The 16,850-nt window shown below is 37.0% G+C and overlaps 1 protein-coding gene across 1 annotated transcript; it reads left to right on the forward strand.

Annotated features, from left to right (window-relative positions):
- Positions 1–10,681: 10,681 nt before the first annotated feature.
- Positions 10,682–16,028, forward strand: LOC101476051 (5-hydroxytryptamine receptor 3E). Its single transcript, XM_076887870.1, is given in 9 exon segments — positions 10,682–10,773; positions 12,044–12,109; positions 13,527–13,684; positions 14,222–14,266; positions 14,388–14,497; positions 14,794–14,963; positions 15,083–15,306; positions 15,463–15,766; positions 15,865–16,028. Coding segments are annotated over 9 exon segments (1,278 nt in total). The 5' UTR covers positions 10,682–10,736.
- The last annotated feature ends 822 nt before the right edge of the window (positions 16,029–16,850 follow it).

Genomic DNA, 16,850 nt, shown 5'->3' on the forward strand with positions numbered 1-16,850 from the left:
TATCTGAAATTGTCTCAGTGGAAGGGCAGCTGTCATGTCGATCTTAAATAGAAACAGGGAGAAGATAGTATGCCAAACTAAACAATAATATTTAGTGGAGCTCTATGCCGTGCTACCCAGAACATGTGTGACTGGCAAAGAATTCATTTTTCGACCCAACAATGATCCCAGTCTCACTGTGAATGTAGCAAATGCACACCTTTACAGGGAACGCACACAACAGAACACTATCAGTCCCAGATTGGTCTCTCTAGAGCACGGACCTAAACATTATTGAAGCAGTGTGGAATCATCCTGACAGAGAATTGACCCAAAAGCAGCCAACATCCAAAGAAGAGTTTTGAATGCACTTCAATGGTAACTGGACTCTTTCTTATATAGCAATTATCTATCTCTATCTTAAAGCGATTTATACAACTTGCCTCATTCACCCATTTACACCCATTCATACAAGCACTGTCTTTCTATGTAAGTGCTTTCTATCTATCTAATATCATATTCATACTACGATGAATGTATTGGAGAGCAACTCGGGGTTAGTATCTTGCCCAAGGATATTCGGCATGGAGACTGAGAGTAACGTATTCTGAATACTTTGGATTACTTAATATATTATCATGCTTTCTACAACTTAATGAATGTACTATTGCTGTGTGATTTATTACTTTTACTGAAGGTTACTCGTCATACCAATACCAACTACATTTTTAAATCTTAATATAAAACGAATAACAGTAGGGTGGACAATAGGTAAGGCTGCACTTTTTGCAGCGATCTCGTATAGAAAACTATTCCGCACGTATATAAAACAGGTCTGTGGCTCCGAACCGTAAAGGCGTAAAACTGTAAAGGGACCATAAAACATGAGACGAGGTACTTTCAGAGAAAGAGAAGTACAACAAAATATGGCGCACACAGTCAGGAGACTACCAAAGTAAAACAGGAAGTAATGCACAGAGATGCAGACAGACACAGAGGCTATGTCCCAATTCATAGGCCGCATGCTTCGGAGGCTGCATTTCCAGTCCAATCCAATTTTATTTATAAAGCACTTTAAAATACCCAGCACAGGACCAAAGTGCTGTAAAGAAAATAAGTTAAAAACAATAGAATAAAAGAAAACAGCAAAATTAAATAAATAAAACACATAATGCATAAAATTAAAACAGCCCTATATTAAAAGAAAAACAAGAGAAAACAGCATCAAATCAACTAAAAAACAACTAAAATAAAAATAAAAATAAAAACCAACATCTTACGGTGTCACATTTGAAGGCCGATTACGTCACAGCCAGGCGACGAAGGCTGTCCCAATTCGAAGGCTGCTTCAAATGCGGCCGAAAAATGCATCCTTCCTTTCCCCGAATTTGAAGAATGGGTCGGGTGTATCCTTTGTGGCCCAACCTATCCCAGAATTCTTTGCGCAGCCCAGCCAATTCCACTTTCCAACAATGGTGGCAGCTACTTAGTTTCTGGGTCACAAAATAAACTTTTAATATATTTTCAGACGAGAATGTAACCTGACTCCTTAACTGTTATAGAAAACAGATTACACAAATTCAGTGTCCATTCAGATGAAAATCTCACACACCTTTTACATGTGGAGAATGTTCTACACGACAGCTTATTTCAAAGTCCCAAATAAAACATGTCCAAGGGTTATAGTCAAAAAATTCCCAGGGTGTGAAAGAAAATAGGATGAGAAAATGTCAGTCAGCGGTTTTTTGTACAACCAGCTGTGTGCGAAAGTGTGAGTGATACAGTCCTATCACACAACAAGGTGCAGCAGATCATTAAGTGGAAAAGAAGGGATTCCCAGTCTCTCTTAGTCCAGGTGGGAAGGCTCACCATGTAATTCACTGGAGGAATCCACCTCAGGAACAATCCAGCATAATTAATTCAAATATTAATTATGCTTTTCTAGCAATTAAAATACTCAAATTTGTAAAAATAAAACATCTGTCTTATATAACTATGCATTACTGCAATATATTGTCAAAACTCTTTTTTTAAAAATTGTAAAACAAACACTTTTCTAAATACAATATGAAAACATTACACCGTACTGATCAAACTAAGTTATTGCATATGCGACAATTATTACTATGAATAGGTTTGGCATTTGTGGATTTAAATGCTTTAGCGTCTTAATGCATCAGAAATGCTCTCAAGCAATTCTTGGAATGATTGCAGGAAATTGGTCTGATACCAAGTTGTATATTGCGCAACTAGTCATCGCTTGTTGTTTGCTTAAGATTATTATCAATTGTTTTGCTTTTATGTTATCATTATTGCTATTATCATTATTATTATCACGATCAGTAGTTAACACGGTTCAAGCGGAACAAGAGGAGTAAAACTGTCAATTCAAAAAGTAAAATAATATAAATGACTATTAGAAAACATACACAATGTGACATACCAATATTTCTGATTTAACTTGCTTTATATTAAATTTTCTTTGTATGTCATTAACCTGTGATTTTGTCAGATATTTTTCAGTTTTGGCCTAACTGATTTACTTTACAAAAGACAAAACGCCTTGAAACGTATGTGTGCTTTTCATCAACTTTTTATCGACAGCATCTGGATAAGATAATACAATTTTATAATTTTTACAGTTTCATACAGGCAATAATTTCTGCTGCTTTACCATTTAAGCCTTTTTTTCTGGCCAAGAAGAGATGTGTCCTGAGTGCTATTACAACATGCACTTTGTATGTTGCAATGATGCTTGGGACACACCCTGTCTTTGTGGCTAGAAAAATGCTTGTGAAGCATGAGAGTGTATAAATTGAATTGAAACATCTTGCTTTGATCATAGTACAATATTTGACTACCATACAAAAGTAAGACTAATTGAAAAATTAAAAATTTTCATATTGTCCTCTCTTTTTCCTAATTAAAAAAAAAACTGAGAACCCATTAAGAGAAACTTGTTTGTTCTTAACATGAATATTACACTGAATTTAAATGTGAATATGTTTTTTTATGTATGTGTGTATGTGTGTGTGTGTGTGTGCATGTGTGTGCGTGCGTGTGTGTGTGTGTGTGTGTGTGTGTGTATATATATATATATATATATACACACACACACACCTTTTGTTTATGTCATATATTATGTCATGTATACCTACCATATGACACAAACAGTTTATGTCATAATTACATTAGAAAAGTAGTTATTTCAAAAACGACCTTAAATGAGGCAAGCCTGTAATTCTACAACAATTTTAAAATTTATCATCAAAGTGATTACGTTTATAAAAAAGTTCATAACATTTTTAAATAAATTTTATAAAAATGTTATTGCACTGTATTTTTGTGTCTTTGTGTGGAATAACAATCACCATTGTCAAAAAATAGTTTATTCACAATTACAGGTTGCTTATGTTATTTTATATTATATGTGCTAATTCACATATTATGTGTTAATTATTATTAATATAATTAATTGTTATTTCATGCATTTAAAAATAACAGAAAAAAATAACAGAAATCTGTAATTATTTTATATTGTAAAACATATAGAAAATAATTACAGATCTTTTTTAGGATGCATCTAAAAGAACAATTGGTAATTGGAAATGTGATAATAAAGTACAATGAAATTTTTGGTAGATTGACATTTGGTACTTATTCTGTCCTCTCATATTTTGTTTTCCTGCTGGAGTAATGCTCCACAGTAAACTTTCCTTTTTAGATAAATTAATTAATGATAACTCCTGAGGCTGAGATGCAATAACAGACATGAGTGATGCAAACTGATTTATAGTGAACCTTCAATTTCTTTTGATTATTTTAATAGCATAATGATTTTATATGAAATAATAATCTTATTTTTTAATAATATCTTAATTGTTATTATCTTAATTATTAAGATTAATATATATTTTTAAACAAATTAAGATCCTAAAAAGGAGTACCAGATATGGTAGGTTGGTGCTGCTGGTAGGTTGATGCCCTACAGCTCTGTCCAGCTCTCCTTGTGTTATGGCTCACCTGTTAGTATCTCCTCCATGCTCTGTCAGAGACACAGACTGTGGAGGTAGCTGGACTACCTGTGCAACTTGAATGGGCTGCAGTTACCATGTCATGCTACCAACAGGGACAAGAACAAAAGCAAAACTAGAGAAAAATCAGTCAGGGGGAATAAGGACAGTGCAGCTGTCTGTAGCCACCATCTGCAAAACTCTTTCCCTTATGGGAATTCTCTTGTTGCATCTGCAGTGCACCTGTTGTATCTTTCACCTGCACCAAAGAAGATGAATTGGAGTCATAATGGTTTATAGTTCCTAATTGGACAGATTGATAATGATTAATTTAAGCTAATTGTCCTTAAGCTCTTCGGCAGGGGCATATACATATATATACACATATATTTACATTAGGGGTGGAGCCGGACCCAAATACTGTATTAGGAAAGGCACGTGTTACGTTCTAAGTCTAGGTGTGCATTGAACGCAACAAGAAATTGGCCCCACTCACGCACCACCCAGGAAAGAACACAAACAGTAGTATCTTTCAAAGTGCTAAGCAGCCCATTATTTGCTTCAGTAGTGAGCAATGCCAAAAATAACAAACAAAACTCCCTATGCTTTCCTACACACACACACACACACACACACACACACACACACACACACACACACACACACACACACACACACACAAGAGGTTATACTTGCAAATCAACGGGCAAAGAAACAACGAATCAAAAACACACGCTCTTTGTTGGATGATGGAGGCTAGGAGAGAGGGGGACCAGGTGGCTGTCATCTGGTGGTTAAATACTGGAGGTGATCAACCAATTATTCAAGGGCGTAGATTTGGTTTTGGCATTGGTGGGGACGGATGATTCAACCACCGAACCCTGCCCTGTTTCTTTTTTTTCCCTTTTCGTCTTTGCTTCTTGATAAAAAAAAAGGAGAAATATACTTGCCTACATATGCTATTCTACATGCTTTTAAATACATTCATGAGATATACTACACCAACATCTCTTATACATTAGCACTAAGGGAGCACTGAATGACCTGGTGGTTTTTGTCCATAAAACTACTCATCTAAGATTACCACAAAGTAACAGATCTCTTAGCAAAATTATGCAACATTTTAGGCACACTATTGCCCCTATCAAGTCAGTGAGCTGGGATGTTTTACTCTAAACATGAACTACTGTTACAGCAACAGACATGGACTACTGGTGTCCCACACAACAACTCAATGTCCACTATGTGAAGGAGCCAAACACATGCCTGCTCCTCTAATTAACTGAGATAAACTGCTGGCATATTTGTTTTACATCTATGCTGTCCAGTCTCTCCTGGTGGACATGGCAACACGTTGTTCATGGTTACATACAATTTTAGACTGATGTGGGCCAAAGCCTAAAACGATGTGCTGGGAGTTTGCTGTTCTCCCCGGTTCAGATATTTGAAGTTTGCACAGCTACATTCTCGCCTGAAAAATTTTAAACGTTTATTTTGCAACCCAGAAAGAGTAATAAGGGGGGCACTGAAATTCGGGATTGTCCGAGAAAAAACGGGAGGGTTGGCATGTATTGCCTTGCATAGCCTGTAACGTTATTATGATGGACAGATTTTATGAGTGAACTTGACTTTAAGTGACTTACAGGTTTCTTTGAAAAATACTTTCTTATATCCAGGTGTGGATAATAGCAAACACTGAAATACATTTTTTGCACGCAGCAATGAAGTTTGTTCACTCAAATTTAGCTTTTCTTCGCTCAAAATAAAATTCTCCTCAAAATGCAACACTTGCAACTGCAAATTTTTTTTACGTGCGCTCAAATTTGTTTTTACGTGCGCTCTGAATAGTAGCACAAAAATAACGCTATACTCCTCCCCCCTCTTTCCAGCGCAAAGCACAAGGCTCGCGTGCGGAGTGAAGCGGGAAAAAAAGGGTGAGAGAAAGGGTGAGAGAAAGAAAAAAAAAAAAACAACCCCACGGCTCACGTCGTTCACTTCAAAGAGTTTCGTTCGCGACCGACACATCACTACGGCAAACTAAGTGAGAAGACAGTGCTGCCATCTGGACTAGATATCTGTCAAAAATTAAAACTTACAGTAACGTGAAGACAGTATATTGATCAGGGCATTTATTCCAGATAGTTTAACTACACAGCTGTGACAATGATGCCGGGTCCTGGGGCAGACACTTTGAAGGCTCCAGGATGTGTACACACCCATCATTGAAAGAGTGTTCACTGGCCTGTAGGTGTAAATAGACTGTGGAGTCCTTTGTTGTGCCATGGTCACGACAGTTTGCATATTAATGATCAAGGAACTAACCTCCGAGCCCATTGTTCCTTCAGTGGCGCTAGTTTCAGTCATTATACAAATGTACTGTTTATAAGATTGGGGAAGCCTACAGTCAGCTGAGACTGAAGAAGTCACTTGGATGAGTGACAAAATGTTTCTCCCACTGAAAACGCTACGTCCAGATGAACAGAATCACCTTTTGGGGACATAGCTTCTCACATTTCTCTCTCCCTCTCTCTCTCTCTCTCTTTCTCTCTTTGTGGAACAAACACATGCAGCAGCATGACTGAGAGTGAGAAGAGGAGGTAGACCCTAGCCAGTGATGCTATACTCTCCTGGCTGTGCCTGATGAAGCCCAGAAATGATGAGCAGAGAAAAAGACTTGTAAATCCAATATTTAGATTGCAGTTGCTTGGCCAGGATGAATTGGTAAATGATAAATGGCTTGTATTTGTATAGCGCTTTACTTAGTCCCTAAGGACCCCAAAGCGCTTTACACTATATTCAGTCATTCACCCATTCACACACACAATCACACACTGGTGATGGCAAGCTACATTGTAGCCACAGCTGCCCTGGGGTGCACTGACAGTCCGGTAGGTAATTAAAATTCAGGTGCAAATCTTTGATCTAATCCATTCTTCAAGATGATCTTTCTGCTGATCTGAGGTCTGGAGAAAAGTTCTTTATAACAGAAGCACCACTTTCTATATTATTCCAGTGATTCCTGAGATTAGGGACGAAACAGGTTTTAATTTTCTAAAATATATTTTTGGATTTTTCAAAAACACATTTACATATAATTGTTACACAAAGTTTTGGCTGTCTCACCATGTTTTGGTACAATCTCCCAGGTGTAACATTTTTTAATAATTTATGTTTTTGCTGGAGAAGTGCAAGGTTTTTCTGAACACCGTCAGACACAAAGAAATGCAAAAATATATATTTTAAATTAAGTTGTTTCAGCTATTTTGACTATTAGCAGCTTCTCTATTCTATTGTTTATGCACATATGTTTTCAAAGTAATTATACCACATTTAAAAGTAAGATTGTTTTGGCTTTTTATTATTAGAGTTACAGTCATACATATTTTCAGAAGCTTGTATTTAATCTGTATAAGAAACAGTCATATTAAGCAGGATGCAAATTACACATTTATTGAGAAAATTACATATTTTTATTGGAAGATCATGAGGGAGGAAACTATATGGTTCTCCAAAAGAGAAAAATAAACAAAAACTCCATATTATGGAGTTGACAAGGTGCTGACGGTGGTGACACACTAGTAGAAAACAAGATATTATTTCTTTCAAAATGACAATTAAACCTTAACAACCTTCGTAATATCACAAGACACATCATAATAATTCTGTTTTTGCACATGTCAAGTTCTACATCTTAATAGTTCACCAGCAAGTAGCTGCCTACTACTCCTTGATTCCTAAAGTTCTCTGTGGTTGTGTGTTTAGACCCTGCTGGACTTTCTCTCCTTTTGTCTCTGTGCTTGTTTCCAAAACCTTCTCTTCTGACTTTTTTCTCTTCCTTTCAGATCACTGGTGTTCTTTATTTTTCTCTTTTTTCCCTCTATTTCTCCATCTGTCCCTTTCCTTTATGAGAACCTCTTTCTTCAACTCAGGCTAACTGTTAATTTTTTCTCCCTTTTGTTTTTGATCATCCCTGTTCCTTTGCTATTTTAGCCTGAAATGTACCATTTTGTAATTACTATCATTTTTCTGAACCTTATGCTTTTTCACAGATTAAGGATGGATATTCACAACACAATTATGCATTAAGCAATAGGAATGCTATCCGGCCATTAAGTTTGATGTCATTAGCCATTTCCAGGTCCAAACTCTGCTGCAGATCCCAAAGTCGAAGGAACTCTGTGGCATCACTGAGAGTTACAAAGTGTCTAAATTCTTTCATCTTTAATAAAATGATCAGTGTGGCTGCTCTACCAGGTGTAACATCCAGGCATCCATGAAAGCAGAATATATGAAATTTAACAGAGTTAGAAGTTAGATTGCTTGTTTCCACCTGAACATGATACACCAGCTCTGCTACCACTTCCAACATAAATGGAGACAGAAAACTAAACAGCAGTGACTTCTGTAGGGTTACTGAAGTTGGGCTAGCTGGTATATAGTGATGTGCTACGTGATCGCTAGCGACACTGTGTTAGCATAACATAAACACAGTGAAGCTGGAGGATGAATGCTAACTTTTTTCCACTTGATAAAGGTTAACGTGAGGGTTCCCGATGGTTAGGCTGACAGTGATCACTGGCTGTTTTTAGGGGTTTGTTCAGATGTAATAGAACAAGATAAAAAGCATTAAAACATTTTAACAGCACAACAGGCTTAATAAACACAGAGCAGTTTGGGCCCGGAAGCAGGATTCATACATCATCACTTAAAGAACAGCTCCCGGGGCACAGCTAGCACAGTAGATGCCACATGATCGAAAGGTTGGGCGTTCAAATCCAACGAACAGAGGCTATCCTGGATTGGTAGCTGCCCACTGCATCACTCAGTGAATGGGTCAAATGCAGAGGACTAAGCATTTTCCTACAGGATTAATAATGTATACATAAACAATGCACGGCATCTGTAATCATGACTTGCCGGCAAAAAAAGGTTGGCTGTTTGTCTGTGTTGTTGTTGTTCATGGGAGTCGGGCTGTGAGCTGGAAAGCTACAGCCAACTCAGTGTATTTGTGGCAGCAACCGGAGTACTGTATTTTTCAGACTATAAGGTGTACTTAAAACCCTTTAATTTTCTCAAAACTCGATAGTGTGCCTTATAATCCGGTGCGCTTTATGTATGAATTCTGGTTGTGCTTAAGCCGCACCGCTTGATGGATTGTTGGAACATTACGGCTAACAATCGGGAGCCTAGCGGCGTGCTATGTACTGTGCTTCAACAATTATTACTGTATTGTGTGTGTATAAGGACCCCAAATGGCACCTGTTAAGAGACATGCTTACGAAGTGGATTTCAAACTCAAGGCTATCAGTCACGCAGTAGAACATGGGAAGAGAGCAACTGTGAGAGATCAACATTTATGAATCAATGGTGTGTTGAAATGTTTCGTCGTTCAGACAAAATTTACCAGTCAGACTATAATTTACCAGTCAAGATGTGTTTATTTTCCTCTCACACACTAAGTAAACAACCTAACCCTAGTTGAAGAAACCTAGGGTTAGGCTGAGCAGAGAAAAACTCCTCAGTAGTCCTGCTTCTCATGTAATGGTCTCCCCACTGTTGAGAGCGTGGTGAATACGGTACTGCCTATATCTATTAGGGTACCTAACTGAAGGTAAGTGTAATGTTTCACTGAAAAATAAAATTTTGTGCATTTGGCTTTGTAAAGATGGTAAATAACCTGAATATTAACATAAAAAACAACTGTTGTTCACTGACATCTGAGCGGAGTCCAGCAACAATAAACTCATTATAAATAACTTGGTTTTTGTTTTTTTTGTTTTTTTCAAACAGGATCTTTCTACTTCCTCTAATGGAGCACTTAGCAGTGTTTGTTCTCCAGACTGGTATCTCGTGCTGCCATGGTTAATGAATATGTGAAAATCTAAGAGCTTTCCAACCCACATCCTGTCCAACATTAATAAGGAAATGTACAGTTGTCTAGATATTTTTCAAAGATCTCTAAATAACAGTAACTTTAGGACAAGTTGTGCAATCTGACACATTTTTTTACATTATTATTTAAACAAATACACCTGAACATGAATTGCTTTTTATTTATTGTCTTTATTGTCTGGATATATCACAAATGCTCCAAAAGAGTGTTTGGATTACTGTAGAGTCCTCTAGTTTCATAGACAAGACCAGAACAATAAAGATTTATTTTTTTCTGTAGTAGAATAAGAAAAAAACCCAAGTAAATCTGTGACAACATCTGCTCAAAAAGACAATTTAGTCACTGTATCTTGAAGTTTATTGTGTTTTTTTTAAAATTTTGTTTTATTAAAAGCTAATGTTAATGCACTTCAGCTGTTTGGATTTAAATGAAACTGATGTCAGTCTGATTCATTCACTTTTAATGATTAACCCTACTGTCAAAAACAAAAGCATCTGAAACCTGTCAGAGTAGAGTGCGGACACTTTGGCAGAAAACAATTTTAAAAAATTTATCCAAAGTAGCAAGAAAATAAACTATTCAACCTGACTGATGCTAGGATGATAGAGGCTTGGGCTGTATATCAAGAGTTTGGTTAATAACATGAAGTCATTATTAGTTGCTGTTATATCAGCTGTTATGCTGATGCATAGTGTGCTGATCCCACTGTGTTAGGATCGATATGCGGGTAGAAACACAATTGGTCTTTACATTTGCTCTGAAGAGGGCAGGACAGTGACATCAATAGAGTAGGAAGAATCTCTGAACAGCGCAGAGAGGGTGAAGATGCTCTCTGATCACTCGAGGCTACAATGATTGCAGGTTTCTTCTTGCTGCTGCTACTTGTGGGTAAGCTGAGATCATTCGAATTTAATGCAGATGACAATTTGGACCATTTTAAATAAAATGTTGTATTATATTTTATTCAGCAACACTGTTTTTACTTGGAATAGATAAAACGTATTTCAGCAGAGGGGCTGCTTGGCTCTATAAGTAGCCAGTAAATACATCCTTTTTACTAAATTAAATTCCACATTTAATCAGTTTACTAAAACCAGCATCTTAGACTGAAAAATGAATAAATATTGGTGAATAAGTTGCCTGCCTTCTGATAACCCCGATAGATATTTTCTGTAAGATTTCTGCTGCAACCTCAATACAGGGATAATGAAAATGGTCTATTGGACAACACAAAGCACATAAATACCAACATTTTCAATAGCTCACCTTATGATATGTGCAGATTAGCAGTAGGAGTGTGAATGTTGTCTTTTTCCCTGTGTGCATAGACTACCGCAGTCTGGCGGCTTGTGTATGATGCACACTGACTCTGGCACTATGTCAGCTGGTGTAGCCTCCAGCCCCACCAACATCCTGAACTAGATGTGTAAGAAAATAGATAAATGTTTAATTTGGTATGAAATCTTACATCAGTTGGAGTAAACCAGCTTAAGGAGTAGTTTCACTATAAATTTTAGGGACATTTTTTTTAACGAAACTGAAAATGCAACCGAAAAGAAAAGAAAAAGTCCTGCTGGAGCACAGCTTGCACTGAGATGAAAACAAACAAATATTCTGTTTATTCACATTAGTGGAACAATAGGAACAGAAGCCAGGGCAATAAAATCGGACCATGGAAATTTGGTTAATAGCTGGGAGCCAGAGGTTATGGCTGGTCCAAGCACAGGAAGGAATAGTTGTTCCTGTAGCTGCTGTAAGGTCCTATGTTGTGATCTTCACTGTGACAGCAAAGCATTTTATGCCTCAGGAAGCAAACCATCTCAAATGTTTTGAGACAAATATTGTCCTGTTTTTTGTCTAATATGGGATTCTAGCTGATAAACAGTCTTGGCTTTGCTATGTTGTATTAAATGTTCCATGGTGCACCAAATATTTTCATTCGGTGAAAAGTGTGGTCTGCATGGTTGCCAGTTCACCACCTGGATTCGTCTATCATTCTATTATGAATGATGTTATAGATACAATATGTAAACTTTTGAATATGTGATTGTGTTGCTGAAATATGTAAGGCTTTTCCTTGTAAAGCCATCATCTGGGAGCATACATTTCTGGATATTTTATACCTTTAGGCATAAATTACTGTACTCTTCCATGCCAGGTGAAAATGGCTCCAGTTCAGAGCTACAAGATGATCAACAGATGATCAATGAAACCACTATCAGAGGTAAAGAGTAAAGACAGTCTATCTATATATCTGTCTGTCTGTCTCTGTGCAAACGTCAGAACCACCCCTTAGTTTGACTGCTTTTTCACTCATTTTCAGTCCAGTCTTTGGACCTAACTATTTTATGAGAAATGTTCTCTTGTTTCTGTGAGCCCACTTACTACTGATCTATGACAAGGCCAATAAAGAGGCAACTTGCGTCTCACAAAAACACAGGATAACACAGTTGAGGACATAAAAAAAAAAAGTTTTCAGCAAACATACGAATTATTAAAGAGCTATTAGGCAAAGACATATGTCAGCATGGTGTGCAGTGTGTACTTAAAATCTGAAAAATTTGAAAATAAAACTGATCCTTCAGTCCAGTCTGCCATTTTGCCAAAGCCCATCAGAATGGTTTTAGTGGAAGATTGGCTTTGTTATGGTTTATGGCTGTATTTCAGTGAATGGTGTTAGGGATCTTGTCAAAACTGATAGAAGTATGAAGAGTACTGTTAGTCCTGATCAATGCAATGCAATCTGAATAGGCAACAGCTTCATTTTTCAACATGGCAATGATGCCGAATATCCTGCCAGTGCTGAAAAAGCACAACTGGATATTAAAAAACAAAACAAAAAGGGATACTATCAGTCATGGAATTTTGCCTTTCATGAGCCCAAATCACCAATTTATTGAGATAGTATGGGATCATCTTGAAAGAGAATGGACTGAAAGGCAGCAAACCTTCAGAATGCTTTGAATGTCCCCCAAGATGCCCTGATAACTATTTCTGAAGACTACTTGAGGAAATTGCATTAAGACTTGCCTAAGAGAGTCCAGATTGTGTTGAAGAATAAAGGTGGTCATACCAAATATTGACTTTCAAGCTTCTTAGAATTGGTTTTGTCTCATATAATGTATTCTCACACATGTTTGTAGTTGTTTCAATAGTATCTCCACCCATTACCCACTTTTTTTTTTTAGCAAAATATAAAGAAAAGATGGTGACTCAAGACTTTTGCACAGTACTAAGCATGTCAATAAGTGATGTAGTATTCACTCAGGATCTAATAATCAGCAATACTAAAATATAAAATAATTTTATGTAATGGAGAAAATAATGAAAATCAATGTCTGTAAATATCAATCTATTTAAAATATTTTTATTAAAGGATTGATTAAATAAAACTTAATCATGACCTTTTAGTGAACAAAAGGCCTCTGGATATATCAGGGTTTGATTAAAAGGTTCTGAGGTATTACTTCATCTGTTGCAAATACGCCAAAAGCTAATAAGCAATAATGATGTCTGGTGAGCAACAGACTTCTGAAGTTTGTTTTTTTGTTGTTGTTGAAAATCAGAAATGGGAGTTTCTTTGTGTTTTTCATCTCATAAAAGAAATCGCTGATATAGAATGTGTTTTGATGTCATTTCAGATAATGAAGTGGAGAAACTCTGTAATTTTCAGGCGATTGTACGCCGCCTGAACCTGCGCAAAGACAGTCTTAAGTACACTATGAGCCGGCCCATTATAAACAACAGCCATCATACAGATGTGTTGCTTGAAATGAAACTCTATGCCATCCTGGATATGGTACATTGTTTAAGCTACGTGCATGTGTGTGTTTTTCTCTGAATGATAATGAATATCTTCATTGCCAAATAGTTTGTGTGTGTTTCTTAATAATGGCAAAAAAACCCATCTGCCAAAGAGGAGATAATCATTTAAACCATTATGTAGTCCTGCTGGAGCCTATCCCAGATACCATAGGCATTAGCAGGGTACAGCCTGGACAGGTTGCCAATCTGACAACCATTCCCACTCAAATCTATGGGCAATTTAGAATCGCCAATTAACTGAACTAACTAAAAAAGAAGCTGGAGTCGGGTTGAAAAGCAGCTTGCAGATAAGCAGCAACAGTGTACAGGTTAAAGAAAATTTTATAGCTTACCCAATATGAGATTCAATTTAATTCACTTTTATTTACACAGCACCAAATCACAGCAACAGTTGCCTCAAGGCGGTTTGTATTTTAAGGTAGACCCTACATTAATAATTCACAGAGATGTATTTGCTGATGCTTTAGCTGAAGTGTGAAGCTACCTAAATGAACATTGTTATTTTTTTCAGAGAGAAATTGACCAGACCTTAATTTCTTACATTTGGGTTTATTTGGTGAGTTTTCTCTTAGAACTACAATTTTTTTCATTGTTTTGTTGAAATTTAAATTGCTTGAAATTACATCTTTCGATTTTTTTTCTTGATTTGATCACTTTCCTCCCATTGCCCTGTGTAGGAATGGACAAATGAGTACATTAAGTGGGACCCAAATCAATTCTGTGGAATTAAGGATATGACAATTCCTACTGCATATTTGTGGATGCCCGATATAACTATTGTAGAGATGTAAGTTTGACATATATAAGCATAAACTCACACTCAAAGACCCACTCAGTCTCTCCACTTGATTATGTTGAGGTGGGTTGTAATTAAGATGTGGCTGTTCAGTGCATCATGTCATTTGATTCTTGCAGGAAGCCAAAAGTCAAAAGTAGCATTTTTAGTGCTTACAGTCTGTCAATGCTCATAACACGGGAGGAGTGACCGAAAGAGAAGAAAAGAACTAAATGTCATGTATTTGTTTTGTCTTTTTCTGATGCTGCCATTCATAACATAATCAATTCTCATTTCTTCTCACACAGGACAGAGAAGGATAAAGCCTCTCCGAGTCCTTATCTCTGCGTCAACCACAATGGTGTGATCGAATACAGGAATGACCAGGTGGTGGTGAGCACCTGCAAGCTGCACGTGTACAAATTCCCCTTTGACTTTCAGAAGTGCAACATATCCTTCAAGTCTATTATGTACTCTGGTGAGGACATAACAGGTTCTGTTAATGTATGCTGTTCATAAACACACACTACCACATGCCAGAACATATATTCTTTTCTTCTTGATCTTCTCACAGTAATTTTTTATGTTCGACTTCAGATGCAGAAATAAAGTTACAGCCCGACAACAGCAATAAAACAGTCACAGAGTGGTCTCGTGACTTTATGCAGACACAGTATGAGTGGCTCTTTGTCAACATGTCAGTCACCAACAGAACTGTCAATGAGTTTGACTTCAATCAGCTTATGGTTGTCTACACTGTAAGTATTTTTGGTAACAGAAACACAGAACACATGAAAGCTGTTCTGTTACCCATTACCCTGGTTTTTGTTTAGAATAGGATGACTCTGGATATCAAGAAGAGAAAGCAAATGAAGACAGAGGCAAGGATTAAATGGTAGAAGTTGAAGAAAGAAGAATGTTGCATAGAGTTCAGGGAGGAGTGGAGACAGTGGGAGAGAAGAGAGTTGTAAAATGAGTGAGAAAGTGCAGCTGAAGCGGTGAAAAAATATGAAGCTCTTTCTGCATCTTTACATGTATGAAGTAGGATGATTAACCACCTTATTTCACAGATTACCATGAAGAGGAGGTCTGTCCTCTACATTGCTAATTTCTTGCTGCCAGTCTTCTTCTTCTTGGTTCTGGACATGGCCTCCTTCCTTGTATCAGACAGTGGAGGTGAGAAACTTGGCTTCAAAATCACTGTGCTGCTTGCTGTCACGGTGATGCAGCTTCTTCTCAATGAGATCTTGCCCAGCTCTTCAAACAGAATTCCACTTATAGGTAAAGAAGTGTGGTGTATTTGACTGCATTTAATGAATAAATCATGCTACTGAGTGATCAAGTAATTTATCCACATTAATGCTGGCTGCTTTCCTCAGCTGTCTACTGCATTGGGGGGTTTTCTCTGATGCTGCTCAGCCTCTTGGAGACAATTTTGGTGATGCATCTGCTTGACAAAGACTCTGCAGCCCAAGATAATGAGACAGATGGAATCCAAGGTGTGCTTGATAATAGCAATCACTCTACAAATATTTGGATTTAAACTCTATCGACCACTTTTGCAGATTTGTGTTTAGTGGCAGGTTGTATCCACCAGTTAATTTTAATTGTGTTTGATTTATCTTTGTTTCTCTTACTCCAGACATAAAGAGAAATAGTCATTGTGCCTCTGTCTCTGGGGTATCTGCTGAGGAAACACCATCTGTGTCTTTGTCTGTATCATCTCTGACCCAAAAGGTTGGAATTCATTTTATTTAATTTCAAAAAAGTATAATATCAAAACTATTGAAAGGGATTATGCTAGCATTATCCTTAACCCTAGCATATATATCAGAAGCAAACACTTTTATTTAATCAACGTGGAAACAAACCAGTGTGTTGAATCAAGAGTTGACCTAAAATCTTGTCAATTACCTTTCTACAAAACCTCCTTTTTTAGGGTAGCAGCAGTAAACTGACAGAGGTGGCCTTTGCTCTGGAAAAAGTGTCAGATGAGCTGCGGGAGACTGGGAAAACAGTGACTCTACTCAGCAGCAACAGGAAGTCTGGCTACTGGACAAGAATGGTTAAAAAAATCAACAAGTATTTTGTGATTTTTTATTTGACAGCAGTCACTGTGTTCTTAGCAATCATGTTTTCAATGTGGATCGATGTTGAAGACTAGCAGGACTAAAGTTTGAAAAACAATATTCAATCATTAACATGAATATGATGTATTAGTCTCTCTTTTATACCTGTAGTTTCCATTGGTTACTTGTGGACTTCCTGCTTTGCTAAAAGGTTAAATTTTAGTTATAAAGACCATCACTAAAGTCTCCATTTGGGTCCCTTTGCATGAATTCCAATATATTTGCATTTTATTGGG

This window comes from Maylandia zebra, linkage group LG8 (genome assembly GCF_041146795.1).
Source record: "Maylandia zebra isolate NMK-2024a linkage group LG8, Mzebra_GT3a, whole genome shotgun sequence".
Lineage (NCBI taxonomy): Eukaryota > Metazoa > Chordata > Actinopteri > Cichliformes > Cichlidae > Maylandia > Maylandia zebra.